Source organism: Pteropus alecto, unplaced genomic scaffold (assembly GCF_000325575.1).
Source record: "Pteropus alecto unplaced genomic scaffold, ASM32557v1 scaffold223, whole genome shotgun sequence".
Classification (NCBI taxonomy): Eukaryota; Metazoa; Chordata; class Mammalia; order Chiroptera; family Pteropodidae; genus Pteropus; species Pteropus alecto.
Genome location: NW_006434441.1, coordinates 2,103,503 through 2,123,883, shown reverse-complemented (window position 1 = coordinate 2,123,883; position 20,381 = coordinate 2,103,503). Strand labels below are relative to the sequence as shown.

At 43.0% G+C, this 20,381-nt stretch overlaps 1 protein-coding gene and 1 long non-coding RNA gene across 2 annotated transcripts in view; one reads left to right on the top strand and one right to left on the bottom strand.

The window, feature by feature from the left end:
• The window catches only part of ANAPC1 (anaphase promoting complex subunit 1), a 71,505-nt gene extending 59,663 nt beyond the window's left edge, over window positions 1-11,842 (bottom strand). Inside the window, exons 1-9 of the mRNA XM_006909446.3 lie at window positions 11,606-11,842; window positions 9,479-9,715; window positions 8,292-8,453; window positions 5,043-5,094; window positions 4,731-4,831; window positions 4,085-4,167; window positions 2,991-3,064; window positions 1,187-1,332; window positions 765-985 (exon numbers count right to left, since the gene is read on the bottom strand). Coding sequence (XP_006909508.1) covers window positions 765-985; window positions 1,187-1,332; window positions 2,991-3,064; window positions 4,085-4,167; window positions 4,731-4,831; window positions 5,043-5,094; window positions 8,292-8,453; window positions 9,479-9,691 — 1,052 coding nt within the window. The 5' untranslated portion in view covers window positions 9,692-9,715; window positions 11,606-11,842. The remainder of the gene's footprint in view (window positions 1-764; window positions 986-1,186; window positions 1,333-2,990; window positions 3,065-4,084; window positions 4,168-4,730; window positions 4,832-5,042; window positions 5,095-8,291; window positions 8,454-9,478; window positions 9,716-11,605) is intronic.
• A 58-nt stretch (window positions 11,843-11,900) lies between these two features.
• Window positions 11,901-18,532, top strand: LOC107195490. The gene is made up of 2 exons (XR_001516656.2): window positions 11,901-12,130; window positions 17,355-18,532. It is a non-coding gene; the product is annotated as an uncharacterized LOC107195490 (long non-coding RNA).
• The last annotated feature ends 1,849 nt before the right edge of the window (window positions 18,533-20,381 follow it).

Sequence of the window (20,381 nt, the reverse complement as noted above, 5' to 3'; positions counted from 1 at the left end):
CTTTCCCAGTTCTGTGCACAGAGAGCATTCATGGCATAGTTCCAGTCAGAAAAATAAGTTTTTAAAAAAGGAAGTGCTACTTAAATGGATCGTGTGAATGTGTTTTACTATATTCTAATGATTTAGAATTCTTATTAGAATTCATTCTTTTAGAACTGCAAATTAGTTAATTTTCTGCCTCAGAAAATGAATTGTTTATATTATTCAAAAAGGTCTGAACTCTGTTCCTGTACATTCGGACACATGCGCAGCAATGAAACTATGTCCCTATGTAAAAAGATAGGGAGATATCTAGGTAGATAGACAGATGACATAGATGATAGATGATAAATAGATGAGATAAATGATAGATGACAGATAGATGATAAACGGATGACAGAGATAGATGATAGATAACAGACAGATGACAGAGATAGATGATAAAAACAAAAGGAAAGCTAATGTAAATTAAGATAAAATAACGAAATATTTTTGCAATCAATATTCATCAAAATGCTGCCACTCAGTGGTAGAAATGAGGTAACCAGTCTGACAAGCACAAGCGGCCTCCAAATGTGACTCATTGAACGAGGTGACAGAGTGGACCTGGAAGTCTCGGTAACAGTAACACAGATGGAATACTGGCTGTCTTCCCTAAACAACACCCAGAGCTGGCAACAGAAACTGTTAAGTCCCTCAAAACCAAGAGAAAGTTTGGAAAAGAAGGTATCTTTTTCTTGCACTATCTTGGTAAAACAAGGACACACTCTACACCCAAGTCCCACCTCAGAGCTGCCATGTTGGAGATGGAAGGAGACCGAGAGTGCAGACTGGGCGACGAGGTGGAGCGGCTCTGACTGTGGACTGAGGAGTAATTCTGGAAAGGCGAGCCCACGGGAGAGTCTCCTTTGGAAAGGCTTCTGAGGTGAGCTGTGAGGGAGCTACTCGTGGCCACATTCTGGGGGGTGCCCCCCTGTTCAGAGAACTTTAAAACAACATTCTCTTCCTTAAGTCAAAATGATAAGAAGGGGAAAAAAAAAAAAGATAATCATCAGATGAAAAGAGTAATTTCCTTGTGAGAACTCAGGGAGATTCAAGTTACTAAAGGTCCAATCTTTCTTTTTTCCTAAGTGGCTCCATCTACCTCACTAATGATTCCTCCAGAAGCACGTGGAGGTTTTCAGTACTATCCAGCCCTTGTCCTCACCTCTGTTTTAACTCTCCGGAGAACCCACACAGAATGTAGACTCTGAACAGTGTCGTAGGTCATTACAATGGAGGGGTCCATGTTGAGAAAAACTATTTTCATCGCGTGATCTACAACATATTGCACCCGTGATGAACCGAAAAGGCCTTCGAGATAAAATAGAAATAACCAAGTTTTGAACAATGGACTTTACAACACTGTTCTTTATCAAAAAGACTTCTTGCAATCCCTAAAGACAAAGAGAAACCAAGCCAATTAAGGCATAAAAATCCATTAATATATTAATTAACCTTGAATTTTAATAAATTTTCTTTGGGTATCAGCTTCCTTAAAATACATTAAAGATGAGAGTGTTTCCAGTTTTAATCTCACATACATGTGATTAAATGGTGAAGATTTGTGCTGACTCACCATTAAATTCATCAGCCACAGGTAAAAGGTCCACGACTCCTTCAATAACCACCTTATTTATAAACTGCAATCAACTATTCTGCCAAGTTGTTACTGGTTCTATATGAAATCTGTCCTTTATAATAATCATTCAAAGAGTGCTAAAACAATACACCTGTTTCTGCTTTACTGATTACACATGCAAACATGCAAAATAGGGTTTTCCTAGTAAGTTTGGTTTCTACTTCTATAGCACCACAAATTAATTTCTGTCCTTATTTGACAGCTTCTGAAATGCTTCCCTCTCAGTTAAAATATTAGATAATAAAAACATATATATATTTTATGAAAATAAGTACTTTATAAAATAAATAAAAATCACTCTTAATCCCACCACCTCAAAATATCCTCTATTACTATATTAGGGAGTATTCCAATTTGTCTCCTATATGTAGACACACACTTCTAATGTTATTACAAAATTAGTATTTAGTTTTAAATCCTACTGAACATTATGCATAAGCAATCCCTGAGGTCATTAAATATTATTCAAAAATATGATCAATAATGGCTGCACATGATTCAATCCAAGGTTCTAAAATGTTTATTTAGGTTGTAACTGGTACCGACAAATACAGAATTATCAACAAACTTCTGTAAAGGACCAGAGTAACTAGTTCGGGCTTTGCGGACCACATACTAACTCTGTAGTATAAATCTTTTTGTTTTTTCCTACGAACCTTTAAAAAGGTAAAAATGGTTCTTAGCTCTTAAGCCTTACAAAAACAAGCAGTTAGATGTAACCTGCAGGCTGCAGCTGCCAAGCCCTGGTACAGAAAATAAAAACCTCAGTGGTATTTCAGAATATGTACTAGGGATAAAGTCCTAAAAGAAAAATTTGTCAAAAAGTATGAATATTTTTTGACCTTTCAAGTCCTTATTATTTATAATTACCATGACATTGAAAATGTCATCTAGAAATGTCTGTAGAAAATATTAATAGTTCTGAGCCCCAGCAAATGATGTCTTTATGAGCAGGGAAAATGAAATATTAAAATATTCACACAGTACAGGCCTAAGATCTATATTTTTTCCTTCAAAGAAAATTTTTTTAATTCACCTAAGTATCATTCATTTACTTATTAATTACTGAGGAATAGAGCCCAAGTAGGTCAGCAAATCCACTAGCCATCCTGATCAACTCAGGCTCTCTTTTTAGGAAAAGGATAACTGTTAAAACAGCTAATAGCATGGTATTCAAGAAGTTCTTGCTTTAATATAAATTATTTTCAAAATAGTTATTTTTGTAAAATGCTTAAGTTATATTATTTTTATAAAATGAGTCAAATTTTCTTAAGCATCTTCATTCTCCTCACCCCAATTCAAAAATATGAATTTATAAAAATACACTTACTTCCCGATTTACACACAAGTGGGGTTATTTCATCCAGTGGATGCAGCATGCTGAACATAGTGGGTAAAGGTTCTCTGATAATAAACAAACAATCGATCACCAACACGAGATGACTCCATTTGTACAAAAACTTTACACTTGCCTTGCAAAAAAAATCTTTTCCAGGTTACATAAGCAACTAGAAACCTGCCATCTCTAAAAGCAACCCTCTCAACTTTTACACAGTGTTTTTCACAGTATCTTCTATTTCCTTCCTAGACAGCTCTCCTCTTATGCAGGTTAATTCTCCACATACTCATACACACACATACACACTCACACACAGCCCAGGACTAGCTACAAACAGCATTCATCACCAATGGGGTAATGGGCACAAGGCAGTCTGGTTCGTTTTTGAACCTCTCTTAGTAGGAGTATGTCTTTGGCAGCTAAGAAGGAATTTTGTCTCCTACACCAACATATGAAGGAGTGCACCTAAAAAATAAAAGGAGAAAATCTTCAAGTAAATAAAAAGGCTATATATTTTTAAGGAGTGATTGAAAAAAGAGGGGGAAAAACCAGGCCTTCTATGTAAACAAAAAAAGAGATCAATATCTAAGTCATTTTTTGAAGACGTCACATCCACTACTTGCCCCCACTGTGATGGATACTGTATGTCCCTGCTCGTCATGACAGGAGCTCACTACTGGCTCAGGACACAGGTAAACACACACTGATGAGCACCTACAGTTTCTGGCACACCTAACATGTCCTGAGCCCTCTGACAAAGATTATGTACGTTAGCTAACTTAAACCTGCATCCTAAGAAGTAAATGGAAGCATTTCTGTAACAAATATGAAAACTGAAGATAAAAAGATGGCAGAGCTGAGAAGTGAGTCTTGTTATCTTTAAGCCATGGGTTTGTTCTGTTAGATGACTCAGTACCACATGAGAATTCACAAGCGTACAACAGTGAGAGGAGAGAAAATGGCATAAATCTGTGCTGTTACCATGGAAATTATCATCATCCCAAAGTCTCAGGTAAACAATTTCACCTCAGAACCAACACAGAGAAGCCCAAGCAACAACGTTCTGAACTGAGTGAACTCAGTACCTGGGCGGGCCGGGAGGTGCCTCGTGTGCAGAAGTGCTCCGTTCGAACAACAGTCCATACTTAGTAGGCCAGACACCGGCAACCTGCCAGGTAAAGGTGGGCAGACAGGGTAAAGGTGATGCTCTCTGGGACGTGTGTTTAGAAAACATCGGAGAACATCAGATGTCCTTCCAATTCAGTAAGAGCTTCACAAAAACGTGATCAGTGACTAATATTTTTAAAAAGGAACTCTAACAAGCAAGTCTCAAACAAAATCAACTCTAAGGAAGAGCTCGATCTGAGATTCCTGCCAGGGGCTAATATTGACACCAAAGTGACAAAGCGATACAACTTTAACCTCAGCACTTGACAGGAAAAAGATGATGAGAAACAAGAAAAAGACTAATATTGTCACCTTCTTTAATATAACCAAAACGATTTCCTATCTGTCACTTAAACTTTGGGGGAAAAACTCTCAGAAAAGACTTTACAATTCACTTCATTAAATTATTTTTTATGCAAAGATCGAAAAGTGATAAGCCACAAAAGCTGCTAAATTTTGAGTAAAAATATTATTAATTACTACAAGACATAAGAGTAGCAATACTTCTGAAACCAATTAATTCAAGAATATTCCCCAACCAAACACAAAAACATTTAAGTTTACCTGAAAAGGTAAAGAAGCTATGTAATCCTTTCCTCCTATGCTGTGCATGTTAATACACGAACTTTGCAATATACATATGCATTTCTCTACTTCATCGCTACCTGAAAAAAGAGTACAACCAGAGGTATGTTTTTGTTTCAAAAACACCCCAACAATCACAAGTTACAATTCCCAACAGCACAAATTCTTCAAAGAACAATAAAAAATGCCTAGGCTAATCCACCATTATTAGGGGCTACTAATTTTGAATGAGAAAAAACAATGATATACATTTGGAATCATAAAATGCAATAAAATTAAAAAGAAACTTACTGTAGGCTTTTTCAGACTTATCCTGTGATATAATGAAGTCACACCACAATGCCTAAAATTAAAACAAACAAAAATAAAATTGTAGCTAAATAATAACTTATTGACTAATGGCATCTAAATAATAATCATGACACCTATACAACCGTCTCTCCTTGTCGGCTCGACACACACCATAGGAACAAAAAAGAGTCAAATAAAATAAAGTTAGACTAATAATGATAAATAGTATAAAGAACGATAAACTGCAGGTAAATTTTATGAAAAGAGAAGGGAAGACAAAAATCAAACATCAACTAGGTAGAACCCTTGCATCAACTCAAACATTGGCTCAACGTATATTAAGCCCTATGTCCTATGCAAAGCTAAGGATTATCAGAAAGCTGAAAATTGCCAAGCTATTTTACAATCTCCAGACTTACTTAATGATCTTATCACTCTTTTATATTCTTAGACTTGCTTTAGAAAACTCTTTAGAAAAACATTTCCCCTTCCTAAAGACCCATCTTACAAAATATAAACTAGGAAAAGCCATTCAACTTTCACTTACTGAAATTATTAATGGCATTTTTCTGGGTTATTTTGAATTGTGGTAAGATATACGTAACATAAAATTTGCTATTTTAACCATTTTTAGGTATACAAATTCAGTGGCATTAAGTACATTCACAAAATAGTGCAACCTCATTGTTATCCATTTCCAGAACTTTTTCATCATCCCAAACAGAAACTGCCCATTCAACAGTAACTCCCCATTTCTCCCTCCCCGCAGCCTCTATTCCACTTCCTGTCTCTATGAATCTGCCTACTCGAAGTATCGCAGGAAGGTGGAACCATGCCGTATCCGTCCTGTTGTATCTCGTTTATTTCACCTAGCATAAGGCCCTCAAGGTTCATTCATGCTGCAGCATGTATCAGAATTCCCTTCCTTTTAAAGGCTGAATGACATTCCATTGTAGGCATCGACCACATGTTGTTTACCCATTCATCTGGCCATAGACATTTGGGCTGTGCCCCCTTTGGCCAGTGTGAATAACACTGCTATAAGCACTGGTGTACAACCATCTGTCTGCGCCCCTGCTATCATCCCCGTACATACTCTACAAGGGGAACTGCTGGGACACATGGTGATCTTAAGTTGAACTTTTTGAGGAAACACTAAACTCTTTTCCAGAGTGGCTTTTTCACTTGGCCACCAGTAATGCACAAGGTTTCAATTTTTCAACATCCTCAGCAACACTTGGTATTTTTTTCATTTTTTTCATAACAGCCATCCCAGTAGGTATAAAGGGGCATGTCATTTTGGCTTTTATTTGCATTTGCCTAATGATTACCAAAGCTGCGCATTTCTCATGTGCTTACTGGCCATCTGCTTGTCTTCTTTAGAGAAATGTCCATTCAAGTCCTCTCCCTGGTTTTGAAATGGATTATTTTGTTGTTGTTGAGTTGTAGGAGTTTTTAATGGCATTTTAGCAAATGAAAAACTGGCATCAGAGCTGCATTCCAAAATGATTCTGAAACATCCAAAATCTATGCTGTATCTCTTACCCGCTCAGCTTCTTTTCATGAAACTCCATCCTCCTAGTCTCAGAAACCAGCATCTCCTTTAAGAAATCCTCCCTTCAGAGCTCAGTCCCCCAGCTCTCACCACACTGCGAATACGCAGCTATGATACAGCACTTCAGTTTATCTGAATACGGCATTTTAGTTTGCCTGTTTTTTGTTCACCTTTCCACACTATGAGTTCTTCAATGGCAGAAACTGTAAATTCATCTTTGTCAACAGGACACTGCTTTTTTTTTAAAGAGTGTCACTAAACACTTACAGAATAAATGAAGGAATAAACTAAATCTGAGTCACATACTCCTGGAATTATTTCTAACCAAACTATAAAATTATCTTTCTCTATACTAGCAGAAGCCTGAACAATGTTTTCCAGACCAAAAGGACTGAGATTACAAAGCTTATGATTCCATTTACAAGTGATTTTAAGATAAAGGAGACAAGAAAAAGAAGACAATACTGCATATCCATAGAACCCAGTAAACAGACAATCATTCCTTGGAGAAATTAAGATGGAAACATAGGAGCAAAGAACTATCTGGATATCACCACAGCACTTTTGACATCTACTCTAACCATACAGATTCATGGGGAAATGATCATCAAAAGACTACTGGCTTCAACACTCCTAGACAAAAATGCTTTTACACGTACCTTCAATTTTTGGAATAATTCAGTGTATCCTTCCCAATATATGGTTAGAGGAGTACAATGTTCATCAGGAAACAGTTAACAAGGAAATAAGTAACAAGCAGTGTCCAGGAACCAAGATTTCTGCGTTTACCAATAAAGGACTTAACATTGGTCAAAAAGCTTCAAAACCTCTTGTCAATAGCCTAACAATTAATTCAACTACTATAAATGCTGCATTACAGCTGTACGTACACAGTATTCCTCTGTCCCACTATTAGTGATGGCAAACCCCACACATGGTCGAGGTGGACACCAACAGATAGCTCCACAGTAGATACACATTTGTTCCTTCACATTCAGCAAGCGACCCACAGGGTGACTCCCTGGTGCCCTGCTAACACCCTTTCACCAAATAGCATTAGTGTCCATTTACAATCCTGTTCTGAATTAATGATTAAACTGGAGGATACAAAATGGTGATTTTCTAATTTCACCATCCTTCTGTATTAGCTGGCATTAGTCTATAAATAGGGTTTTCTTTCATTCACTGGAAGTTAACTGTCTTCCCAAAAAGGCAGGGCAAATGCTTAATTCTTTCCCTTTAATTACCAATTTTAAGACTACAGTTGGGTACAACAGCCGAGTGCAATGAGCACAAATTAGTCTTCTTCATTTCACTTTCTCTCTAAGCATTATTATGAAACTGATTTTTCTTTATTAAATACTTTGCAATCAATTATAATCATCATGTGTTAAGTTATTCTTGTACCCTTAATGCCTTATAAATTTTTATTAACAATATCTAACCGAATTACTAAAAAAGAGTGTCTAAAGATTATCACCAAATGGACAAGGAATAGCATAAAAAAAAATGATACAGAAAATAAATGAAAGTTTCCTTTTCCTACCATCATCTTCACTACATGTTAAAATGTACACCCAGCTGCTGGGATCATTATGCTCTGTTCTTATCATTTCTTTTAAACATGAAGACTAAAGCTTTTTTAAAAAAACTGTTAAAGAGCTAATCAAATGCTAAAATTCAAATCAACTCACCTGTTGAACAGGACTGTCAACTGTAAACGCTTTATAAACTGCCAGCGCCTGACTTTTACTCCCTTTGCTCCAGATCACCATATTTCCAGCCACATAGAGTTCCTCATCATAATCCACTTCTTCTCCAATTTCGCTTACGCCTTTCCTTAACTGCCAGCTTTCCTTAAAAATTAACACATGTAAGACATGTTCAAGCACTGCCTTTTTTTTAATAGTATGGAGCAATACTTATTAATTAAATCAAAAGACCACCCAGATACAAGTCTCCTCTTCTCTCTCTGCCTGTGGAGTAAGACTTAATCCAAGCCAAACTTTTAGAAAGTTTGGTGCTTCTAACAGAGAGGGGTGTGTGGGTGTATTACATGTCTTATAGGATTTCAGAAACAAGAATTTACTCAAGCATTCTACATTAAACGTTTTATATACTACCATATTATGCTGCCAAAAATATAAGCAAAAATTAACCCTTACCTGTACATCCAAAAATGAAACCAACGTGCTTGGGAGACTAAAAAGATCGATTAACTGTACGGGGATGATGGAGAGGGGCCAGTGAGGTGCACATGGGAACACTGGGGGAGCTTGTGTGCCATGCAGATTTCCCTGCTTCACAACTGCACACATTTACCTTCCTAACCTTGTCTCAATCGTCAACATGAACCAGGAGGAAAAGGTTTAGCTCTCTAACTACACAGACTTCCCCTTCCTGAGATTTCAGTACCCCAAAAGGGAGATGAAAATGGAATAAAGTGGGAAAGAATGACTTTCTGACACTCACATCTCATCCTTCTACTTAGGAACTACTTACTATTTTGTCTACTTAAGTGGCATTTCTTTTCTCCTCTAGAAATATGTAAGTTTTTTGCAGCAGGAACCATTTCTAACTACTATCTAATCAAGTAACATGAAATCTGGTCCCCACGTACTAAGAAAAGAGGTTTAAAATGGACCATAATCACAGTGACTCTCATGATAAAACCATGAAGTTATACAAGCTGTCTAGATAAACAACCATAATACTATAATACAATAAAGTCATTATTTTCAGCCTTAATTAAAATTACCAAATCTTACTCTACCCTAGAAATGGCATCACACTAATTTCTCTGTTGCATCTGGGTAGCCTTAAATTATAAGTAGATCGCATCAGTCTATGTTTCAAAATAAAATGAGAATCTTAAGAGAACCTTCTGTTTCTCGTGGATTGTAACCTCCTGAAGGGACCCCACCAAGCCAGCAGCACCATCGGACGACCATAACTCAGAAGCTGGCTGCAGCTGGCGCAGTTGAAGGTTCAGAGCATTAGGGTGATGCTTGCAGTGGTCTCGACCGAAAGGAACAAATTCCTGCAAATCCCCGGCTGCAATCATTGTTGCCCTTTCTTCATAGAAGTTCGACATGGGTTCCAAATATCAACATTATTTCTGTATGAATTCAAACACATTCTGGTCAGCTGTTAGAGTCAAAATACCATAAAATTTTACGGAAAAGTCATTACTCTTTAGGTGAGGGACATAAAGTCTTAGCGCATTGCAGGTGTACAAGTGATCATAACATCAAAGGGCATTCCAGATCCCACTCTTTCAAGTAATTACAGTTAGCATTTTGGCTACTTACCATGACATAACCAACACTAGTTACATTTTAGGTGCAAATAATCAATACACAGTTACTGCTGTGGGAAACCAATGGAATGAGACACCCGCTCATGTCTCACAATACCGATCCTACGTTTCCTAGCACTATACACTAATTTTTCCACACTTCACACAAGTATTTTAGACAAGCAGTACTTTATAGCCCATGACCTCTTGGCTCTCAACATTTAAGTTAATTTCTGTTCAGATGCTAGAACTGCATTTGAAAAGCACGCCTATAGGATCACTGGTATATTGAAATGAAACCATGAAAAACACACATTACTTCTAATTCATCAAAAGTTGAACTACTGCTTTAATAAACTAGCAAATGCCATCAGTAATTTAGAGCCCCAATCCACCAAAACGTATAACCACAATTAATTCCAATTTTTGGTCCAAAACCAACGAACCGAGGCACGAATAACTTTGGCCATGGAACAGTCGTGCTTGTTTACAAATTTAAGAGTCCTAGCTTCTAATTAACATAATCTACCATAGTTCAGTTTACTACTGCAAAGATGTGGATGAGCTGTGGGTATAAACATATCCTTCTACTTCCAAAACATTTCTATGTACAGTAACTGACAACCAGTCAAATTTCAACACTGTATAATGTGGTATCACAGGCGGATGCCAGTTCTGTCTCCGAGACAACATCTACATTAAAAACTGTTTTTTGTGGCATCACAGTTAAGGTGCGATCCTCAAGTACATAAATGAAAACAAACATTAATGTTGGCACTATCGACAAACTTTAAAAAGTATTTGAAAAGGCATTCATCACGATGAAGAGAGTTGAATTTGACTTAGTCTCTCCTCTGGGGTCTTTTGGGCCCAGGTTGCTTTCTTTGATGCAATATCTCAAAGCCAGTATTTCCTATGCAGCTCTCTAGAGCTGCGGTTATTTTGCTGTGTGAATTAAGTGTCACAATCATGACACTTCTCCTCCTGCTAAAAGTCAGTATTGAGAACACTTAAACTTGAGATATGACTGAGATAGCGCTTTATAAAACTCACAGAAAACAAAATTCAGCTGGCCTTTCTATAGTCAACCGGATAACCAACATCTCAAAACTTTGAGAGAAAATTACAACATTATAAATTACACTATTATTTTCACGGTATAATATCTTCTTGTGCTGTTTAAGGCAACGTGTCTAATCTACAGTACCCCAAATGTGTACGTGTTTTTACTTATCAGGGGCAACATAATGAGCTACCCAGCAAAGTACTGGATTAAATTGATGTGCTAAAAAAGCAAGACGTCAGCTTTCCATATTAGAAACAAAAACTATCCTGTCAGAGGTACCCACAAAGCTGGTTCAAGAGCAGACCCAAAAGCCCCAGAAGGCACCTTTAGCTGAGTCTCCGCAAAAAGGCAGAGCTTCCTCGGCCTCTTTAAGGGTCGGTGAAAACAACAGGGTTGTAAGACAACCTTCCGAGGGAAAGGGGCCGAACTGGAAGCCGAGGCCGCACATGGACACCGCGTTTACTCGGGAAGGAAGCCCTGGCGCTAGGAGGGGCGCGGGGAGACGTGCCCAGAGAGCCCAGCCCGTAGGCCGGGCCTCCCCCAGGCTCCTGGTCCCCTCACCTGGTCCTGCGCTGCCGGCCCTAGGCGGGTGCGGGAATCAAAGGACACACGCTGACCACTGGCGCCGCTGGCCGGACCCTTACCTGAGTAATTCAGGACGCGTCAGGCGCGGCGAGCCCCGGCTGCTCCCCGAGGGCAGCGGCAGAATCGATCACGGGGATTCCTCGGCCGCTGCAGCTTCTCATTCCCTCTCCTTCCCTTACTCCGGAGGAAGAGCGAGCAGCGGCTGAAGACAGGTGGACGGGAGGTGAGCCGCTCTGGAGATACGTTCAAACGGAGGTGTCCATCTTAGCTTCCCGTCGTGCTTCGCGCCGAGCTAGGCGGGAGCGGGGCTTCATGGGACGGGGCCGCACGGGGGTGGGGCCTCGCAGGAGGCGCGAAGTAGCTCGAGGTCTTGACCCCTAAGCAGTCCGCGCAGCCTGAAGGATGCTCGGGCCTCCGCTTTCGGCAGCACAGGCGAAGCCCGGAAGCGGGACCACGTCTGCTGGAGTCCGTACTGTGACAGCACTCTGCTGGCGTCCATGTCTTATCCTGGTCACGTCGTTAGGAGCCTGAACCGCCTTCTAACTCAACTAGCTGACTTTCTGGCTAGTGTTGCTGACTTCCCGGTGAGTTGAACCTACCTTCAGGCTTGGGAGAGAGAGTAGGAGGCTGCTGATTTTCTCTCTTTGCCAGTGTGTTTTAAACCTGTGGGGCTCGGCCTTTTGAAAAGTTGATGAAAGGTGTGGAGGCTGTCACACAAACCTTGCATGTAATTTCTGAGCTTCACAAACACCCCTCCCCCCGCCAGGCGATTCCTAGACCTGGGTTAAGAACCCCAGCTTTATTTGCCCTCCCTGTCTGTGGATTTAACTGTACAATATCACATTCATGGAAAGCCAGAAAACTTTCTTGAGCTCAAGAAGGTCGCTCATTCACTTATTCATCAAATGTAATGGAGTGCTGCTTCCTACCTTCCGCCAGGCACTAGTCCTCACCCTTGGCAGCTTACAGACAGTGAAAGAAGAATCTTTAAACTTATTTATAGCATATAGACACAACCCTTGTGATATGCCAGGTGTTCCCACCATTTTTCAAACAATTCTTTAATAGTCTCCATAACCTCAGAGAGGGTATGTTTATTATTATTGTCAGATGGGGAAACTTAAACAGATAACATTACATCTGTAAAGTACAAATACTAATATCTCACAATTTCTGTTGACCAGGCATCTGGGCACAGTTTGGCTCTGCCTCAAGGTCTCTATGAAGCAGGGGCTGTGTTTTCTGAGGCAAGACTGAGGCAAGATTCTCTCTCAAGGTCACTCGCCTGGTTATTGTCAGGATGCAGTTTGGACTGAGAGCCTGAGTTCCTGCCTGTTGGCCCGGACACTCCCTTGGTTCTCTCCTCTGGGCCCTTTACATAGGGCAACTCAAAACATTGGAGCTTGCTTTCCCAGTTCCAGAGATGTGACAGACAGAGACACACACAGAGAAATTAAAACGGAGGTAGAGAGAAGGGAGGAACTCAAGAATGAGTAACAGAAGTGATAGTTTAGTAATTAAATGCGGACCTGACACCCTGTCACCTTAGCTGTATTCTGTTGTCCAGAAGCCAGTTATTAACCACTCCGTGGACACACAGGGACATTCATGCCAGGAGGCAGGAGTCACTGGGGCTGTTGTGGAGGCTGCCACCACGTGGACTCACACGAGGGCGTTGGTCTGATTCTGAGTTGAACATGAGACCATCGGAAGGTTTTAGGCCAGTGGATGACAAGGTCTAAATTTCTTCTAATTCCATCCCCTTAAAGGTGCAAACCTGAAAACAAGGCCAAGACAGGCAGTGACTTCCCCAAGATCACATGGCTGGACCCCAGGCCCATTCTGAGTGGTGTTTTATGCTACATCCTACTCCTTGTAAGTCCTCCAACTCTAAGTTTGTGCATCAGACTCAAGTGATGCCAGCCCACAGGTGTCATAGGTGTGGTCTCACCCACACTCAACAATGTCCCTAGGATGTGGTCTCTAGCATTGTCCCCATTGTGCAGTGGGGAAACTGGGGAGGCCCTGAGAGGCACAAAGCTTTTCCAGGACAGAGAACTGGTCAGAAAAAAATGAGATCTGAATTCCGCTCTCCCCTCCAAGCCGGGAACACGGCACGTGCTCCAGGAGCCATGGGGAGGGCTGTGCTGGATATCAGTGTGCAGGTGACCTGAGCAAGGATGGGGAGCAGTTAACAGCCCAGAAGGGGCTTTGGGTGGCTCTGATTGGAGGAAGGGGCCCGGGTAATGGAACCTTGAAGAGGTGGCCTCGCTCCCTTGGTGACAGATCCCAAGAGAAATTAGAACTCTGGTGGTTAGCCACTCACATTCTAGAGAAGGCCCCGGTCTGGAGACAGTCAAGAGAGCAGGATGTTTCCTGACTTTCCGAGACTCTGGCTGAGGACAGTCCGAGTGAGAGATGTTTCTGTTGCCATAGACATTGACACAGGCCTCACCTCTGATGCCGCTGGCCCTTTGGCACAAGGCTCCATCAGGTAACCCAGGGCAGGCTAGGCTAGGCCTCAACTGTGAACCTACCTAGGCAGCCCCACACCCCTAACCCTGCAGTATATGTGTGTGTGTGTGTGCATGTATGTGCACATGTGTGTGTTGGTGGTGGTGAGGGAAAGCCTGAGACGAGGGGCACCCACTCTGAGCAGGACCAGGTTGTTTAGGGGTCAGAAGGTGGGCAGGTCAGTCATGTTCATACCTCAGGTCATGGCTGACAGGACGGGACGGCGAGTGCTGGGGACCAAGCTCCTCTACCCACCTGTTGATCCTGAGCCCTCATGTGTCATCTTGTCCTGTCCCTGGCTGGATGTCTTGCAGGTACGCCTCTGCCTGATCTGGGGAGTAGAACATGTGGTGGGCATCTCCCCCAGGAGCAGAGCCTGGGCAGGCTCTGATGCTTTGTGGCCCAGGACCACGCTCTGTCTCTGCAGAGCCCCACCCCCCTCCACCCCAGAGATGGTGTAGGAGATGGCCAACGGGTCCACCCACCCCAACCCCGGTTCCAAGTGCAGGTGTGCCAGGCCACTATCCAGTGCTGGAATGAGCCAAGAGTTGGCCCAGAGGGATCTCCACAGCCAGGACCCTGAGATGACTGAGGTGGCCCCAAACTCAGACTCAAATCTAGGGACTCCCCTGGGGCCCTCCAAGGGCTTGCACACATGGCATTTCACAGGCCCATGCCCAAAGGAATCTGGACCCCACTCCTCCACCAGCTTCCTGGTAGAGTAGAAATACTGTTCACATATTAGTTAGAATCGTAGAAACAAACACTTGTGTCATCTCTGTATTTTGCTAGTTTTGATTGTTTAACTCTCCACACCAGCTCCACTGTTTGCAGACCTTCTCCAGGCCTCTTAGACCATCACATTTATCACCATGGTTCATACTTAGAAAGGAGAGGATGGGATTAAGTTATTCTATTCATTTCCCTGCTACTTGGCATCTCACAGAACATATCACAGGGGGCTACCAGGTCAGAAACCATGGCTTCACTTATGTTCATACTATTCTATAATGGAGGCCGTTTGGCCACAACGACGCAGCCTTCCAAGGCCGTTGGACCAGGATGTGATTCCTTCAACTCGGGTGCTCTTTCAGCAGTGCTGCCAGGAATATGTGTCCTAACAAACTGTAAGAGTTTGCTCAGCTGCCATAACATAGGACTGCACTGGATGGTGCAAACAGTAGACATTTATTTTCTCACAATCCCAGAGGCTGGAAGTTAAGAGACTGGGGTGTTAATGCGGCTGGTTTCTCCTGAGGAGCCATCTCCTCATCAGTGACCATCTTCTATCTCTGTGTCACATGGACTTCCCTCTGTGCTTCCACGTGTCCTCCCCTCCCCTGCTGAGAACATCAGCCATATGGACAGACCCCACTGAACTCAACCTCAATTACCTCCTTAAAGACCAAAAATCCAAATATAGGCACATTCTGAAGTCCCAGGGGTTATGAAGTCATGTAATTTGGGTGTCACAATTCAGCCCACAATATATATTATCCCCAGCTGGAGACAGATGCCCAGGGATGGAACTGCTGGTAGAAGGACATGCATCTGCAAACATTAACTGCTGCAGTCAGATTCCAAACAAAAGGCTCTAGCACTGACATTGCCAACAGCAACCTGACAATCTGATGTTAGGTTGTCCAACGCAATCAAAGTACTTAATTTGCAATTGCCTCACAGGTACTTTGAGTTATCTGTCAGCTTTTCACCAGCCATGTGGATATGCTCCAAGTCTGGAGCAGGTAAGTCTCAGGGGCCTAAGAGGGGACATCATCATGCAGCACTAGTTTTGGACAGTTCTCAGTTCCGATCCGCATGACCTTAAGCAGTCATCTGACATCTGTAAGCCTCTGTGTTCTCATCTCTATGATGGGTGCAGGATAGATATGAGGGTGGGGCTGGGCCTGGGACCACAGACCCTGCGATGGATGTGCCAGAAGCAGACTGGGAGGTGATCAGGAGGCATCTGGTGTCCTTGGGGTGGGGAAGGAACTGAAGGAGACTCTGAGGGTCCTGAGGTGCTTCAGGTGGGAATGCTGAGGTGGGCCAGGGGGTTGAGGTTGAAGTGTTTCAGGGGAGGGTCTGTGCGGGCTGCTGAGAGCAGGGGCTCATCCCCCCTCACTTCAATGGCACAGTGTGTTCCCTCTTTTGGCCTCTTCTTCACCGACCTAGAGGTGCTAAACACCAATGGAGAATCATCTGGAGGTGGGGAACCTGGGACCTGGGCAGGGGTGACTAGGATGACATTTGGGGAGACAGCCCTGTCCCGAGCCATGAGCTCTCAGCACTTGGCCCTCTTGTCCCTTAAGCCTGACAGCACCCTGGGTGCAGGGGCATCACGCCATCTTAGGGATCCCTTGGACCACTATAGGGGCTTTGGGCAGTGTAGGGTTTGAGCAGAAGCAACATATGACCCAAGTTGATTTCAAAGGCTCATTCTGGCTGCTGTATTGAGTACAAAATGTGGGCAGATAGAGAAGCACTGAGCCCTGATGGGGCTATTGCAGTAGCTCCGCTAAGAGGTGATGGCAGCTTTGCCCAAGCAGCAGCAGTAAGTGAAAAATGGAGAGAAGAGGTTTACTTCTGGCTATACTTTGAACACAGAACCAACAGGCCAGAGATTGGATAGAGTATGAGAGAAAGCATGTACTGACGGTTTTTCTTTTTAAAATCCTAAGCTACATATTTTACATATTCCCGTTCATCGGAGTGTGTCATAATTATTTCTTCCCATCTCACACTGCACCAAGCTGCTTGAGGACAGAGGTTATGCATCTCTACACTCCCACTGCAGCACTGAACAAATATTTGCTGAATAAAATGATCAGTAAGCATGGCAGATGTGAATTCACATCGGACCCAATACTGCCTTTATCAAATCCCTACTGACTTAGGTTTTTGCTTCAAGCATGAAAGTCCGTTTACTGATGATGTCTGAAGAGAGGCTGATCAGCCCCCAGTCTGGGAGTTCAGGCTCCAGGAGCGGTCTCCCTTGCAGGGACGGATTAGTTTCTCTCGCGTGGTGTAACATAACCACAGCCCGGGGGGGTGGGGACTCCAGGCACGCGGGTCCTCCTGCAGGGTCTCGCAGGCTACAGTCTGGGCATCAGCTGCGTTCCAAACCGGAGGCTGGGCTGGGGGAGAATCTGCTCCCAAGAATATTCACAATGGGCAGGTAATTCCGCGGGCCCCAATTTTCCGTGGGCTGCTGGCAGGAGGGGGCCGTGCCCACAGAAGCCACCTCAGTTCTTTGCTATTGAACTTCTCTGACAGGCCTGCTTACTTCATCAGGCCCATAGGAGAGTCCTCAGTCTGGAGTGATCACAAGAGTGCCATCCTTGCAAGTCCCAGACGCAGCCCACACTCCAGGAGGGCCTTCTCTGCCTCCTCCAGGAACGCGCGGCTCCCTTTGACCTCACCACCACTCCGTTGGCCGCGCTGGGCACGTCACGCCCCCTCTGCCGCCTCGGTGAATGCGCTGCGCCTTGACTCCGTCTCGGCGCCGGCGCCGTAGTCCACCCTGCGCGTTTGGTGGCTCCGATGGCGGGCGTATCCGAGAGGAAGCTGCAGCTCTGTGTGTTATTGGCCTTCGCCTCCGGAGTGCTCGTGGGCTGGCAGGCGAACCGGCTGCGGAGGCGCTACCTGAACTGGAAGAAGCGGAGGCAGCAGGAGAAGCTGGCGGCGACGCAGAAAGAGCTAGACCTGGCCTGAGTCCCGTGCGGTAGGCCCCTGCTGGTCCCCGCGCTGCCACCCCCGTCTCGCCTGCGCGGGGATCCGGCCTGAGACCACTGGCTTCACACCCCATGCGGCCCGAGCCAGGCTCCTGCCGGAGTGTCGGTGAGCAGTCCTTAGTGGCTGTCGCAGGAAACTGGAGGAGAAAGTTCTGTTTTACCCAACAACTTCCATTTTGGTGTCCTAGTTCAGTTCATTGGCAAGTGTTTACTGGAAATGTCTTACCACGTGCGATGTCGCAGGTTGACAGCGTTCAACTTCAAGGTGTAAATACTGGAAAGGAGATGGAAGAAAAGAACGGACTGTGGAGGTGTTCCTGCCACCATTTCCCCCCTTATCATTCTTTTCAATAATATCCTTGGTAGAGCCATAGTACATCTTTGCATTCCTGTTTTGTAATCTCCAGTCGGAATTCTTAGGTTATTGGCACCCTGGTAAAGTGGAAGGAGCAATGCCCTGGAAGTCAGGAGCCTTGCATCTAGTCTTGGCTTTTTTATCAGAGCTGCGCAAGTTTTCAGGGTCTCGGTTTTCTTACCTTTACCACCAGCTCTTATAGTTCATGGTATAACTTCACACTAAGATAGCTTGAAGTTAATGATTATGTACGTCTAATTTTTTTCACTCTTTTCTGTTGCCAACAGCTTGTCGAAGATGGATGTAAAGCACTGAACAGAAATCATTTTTCCCTGCACTTTATGAATCAATTTTATTTTTAAAATAAAAATGTTTTAAACATCTTTGAAGCTTTTTTATTAAAAAGAAAATTGGCAATGAGGAGGTTGGGAAACTCCTGCCATACAGTTCAGGAGATCTAGATTCTCAAAACTGATGTTTTGGTGTTTTGGAGCAGATAATCTTGTTTTTTAAGGAAATTATGCGAGTTCCTCAGTACAACTGCAAAGCAGGGTTGGCCTGGGACCATTATGAATCATTTTGGTCAGTTTTACTGGACCTATTCAGGAAAGCAGAGAGCCGTGTGAAAATAACTGAGGTGAGGGTGATGTATATAAGACCTTTGCACTTCTGAGAGTGACAGCACACTCCCAGTAGAGTGTAAGTTTTTATTGGCAAAAATTTTGTTTGTGTCATTACGTAATATACATGTAAAGGAGAAACCCTCTTGAACAGGGCTTAGTGATAAATACTATCTAAAAATCAACAGTGCATGACTAAGTCCCTGGTTGTTTTTAATTTGCAAGAGGTGTTTTCCAGAACACTGCACTCACTCATTTCTGTAAAGATTAATTTTGTGTCTTAGCAAATTTAGGAGCGTCATGTTAACATAAGAAAATTCAGAAAAGTTGTTTCCACAGAAAGCTTTATTTTTTTTCCCATTTTACTGGGGCCATTATGCTTTGTCACTTCCAGCTTTGTGTTCATTCTGTGAATGCAGTACTCTGGGGCTGAAATGCTGGTTCTTAGAGCTCTGTCCCACCTGCACCGCCCCCCCCCCCAGGCTGCAATTGGTTAAAGTATCCTAGTCACCAACGCCCACTGAGGTTCTTTGAGACAAGGTAGGTTTCCTAGGTACATGTGCTCCCAGACTGTTGGTATGTGCCCAATTAAGCCTCTGGATCATGAGCAGTTCTGTCTGTAGGGGCCTGTTTCTGTGCCATGTTACGGGTGGACCTGGTCTTTCCAACGTTGCTTCCTTTCCTGGTACTTATGTGTGCCTCCCAACACTCATCTCCTTCTTCTGTCTCACCTCAATGATCTTTCACTCCCGCCTCTCTGGGCATGTGCTGCTTACCCCCTGAGCCCTGTGTGGGTCCTTATGTGGTTGAAAATCACCTCGTGCCACTCTTAATTCTTCCCTGGTTTTCTGCTTCTTTTCTCTCTACAGTGTGGCTGCGTGTCCCCAGCTCTGTAGTGGGGCACTCCCCTCAACATTTCCTCTGTTGCCCTTTCTCCTCTAGCCCTCTACCCTTTGCCCCACTTAACTGTGTTTTCCCCCTAAAAGTATTCTCTCACGTGGAGATGTTACTTTTTCCATATATGTTAGCTGAAATTGGCAATGAGGAGTTTGGGAGATGGGTTACAATGCCAGTTGCGTACCCTGGAAATGATACTGTTGACTCGTCAAAATACATGTTTCACACGCCACACTCCTGTCCTTTCAATGTTGATGCTGTTCCAGGACTCACAAGGAATAAATGCTTTTAAATCTGGATATGGTACAAAATGTATAAAATCAAAGTCATCTTTCCACCTGAGGTGAACAAGAGTAATAAATTTTTTGCATCCTTCCTCATTGCTTATACATGGACACATATGTAAGGGAGGGTTTACTTTTACCAGCATAGAGTTAAGCTATGTTCATGACCCTGTAACTTTTCCATTTAAAACATAGAAATCCCTATAAATCAGATATCGAATATTTTTCCTAATTTATTTATAGACATTTAAAATAAATAAGGATCTTCTAAATGATATGTCTTACTGCATTTTTTTCTTCTTGCTTACCTCTTACAAGATCGCTTAGGAAATGGCCACCCAGCGTCCTCTTCTGGCACACTCATCTGGGTTGGTTTCTGGCAGGTGTTTCTCATATGAAGTAAGGTGAAGGTAGTTTTTTTTGGGAGGTGG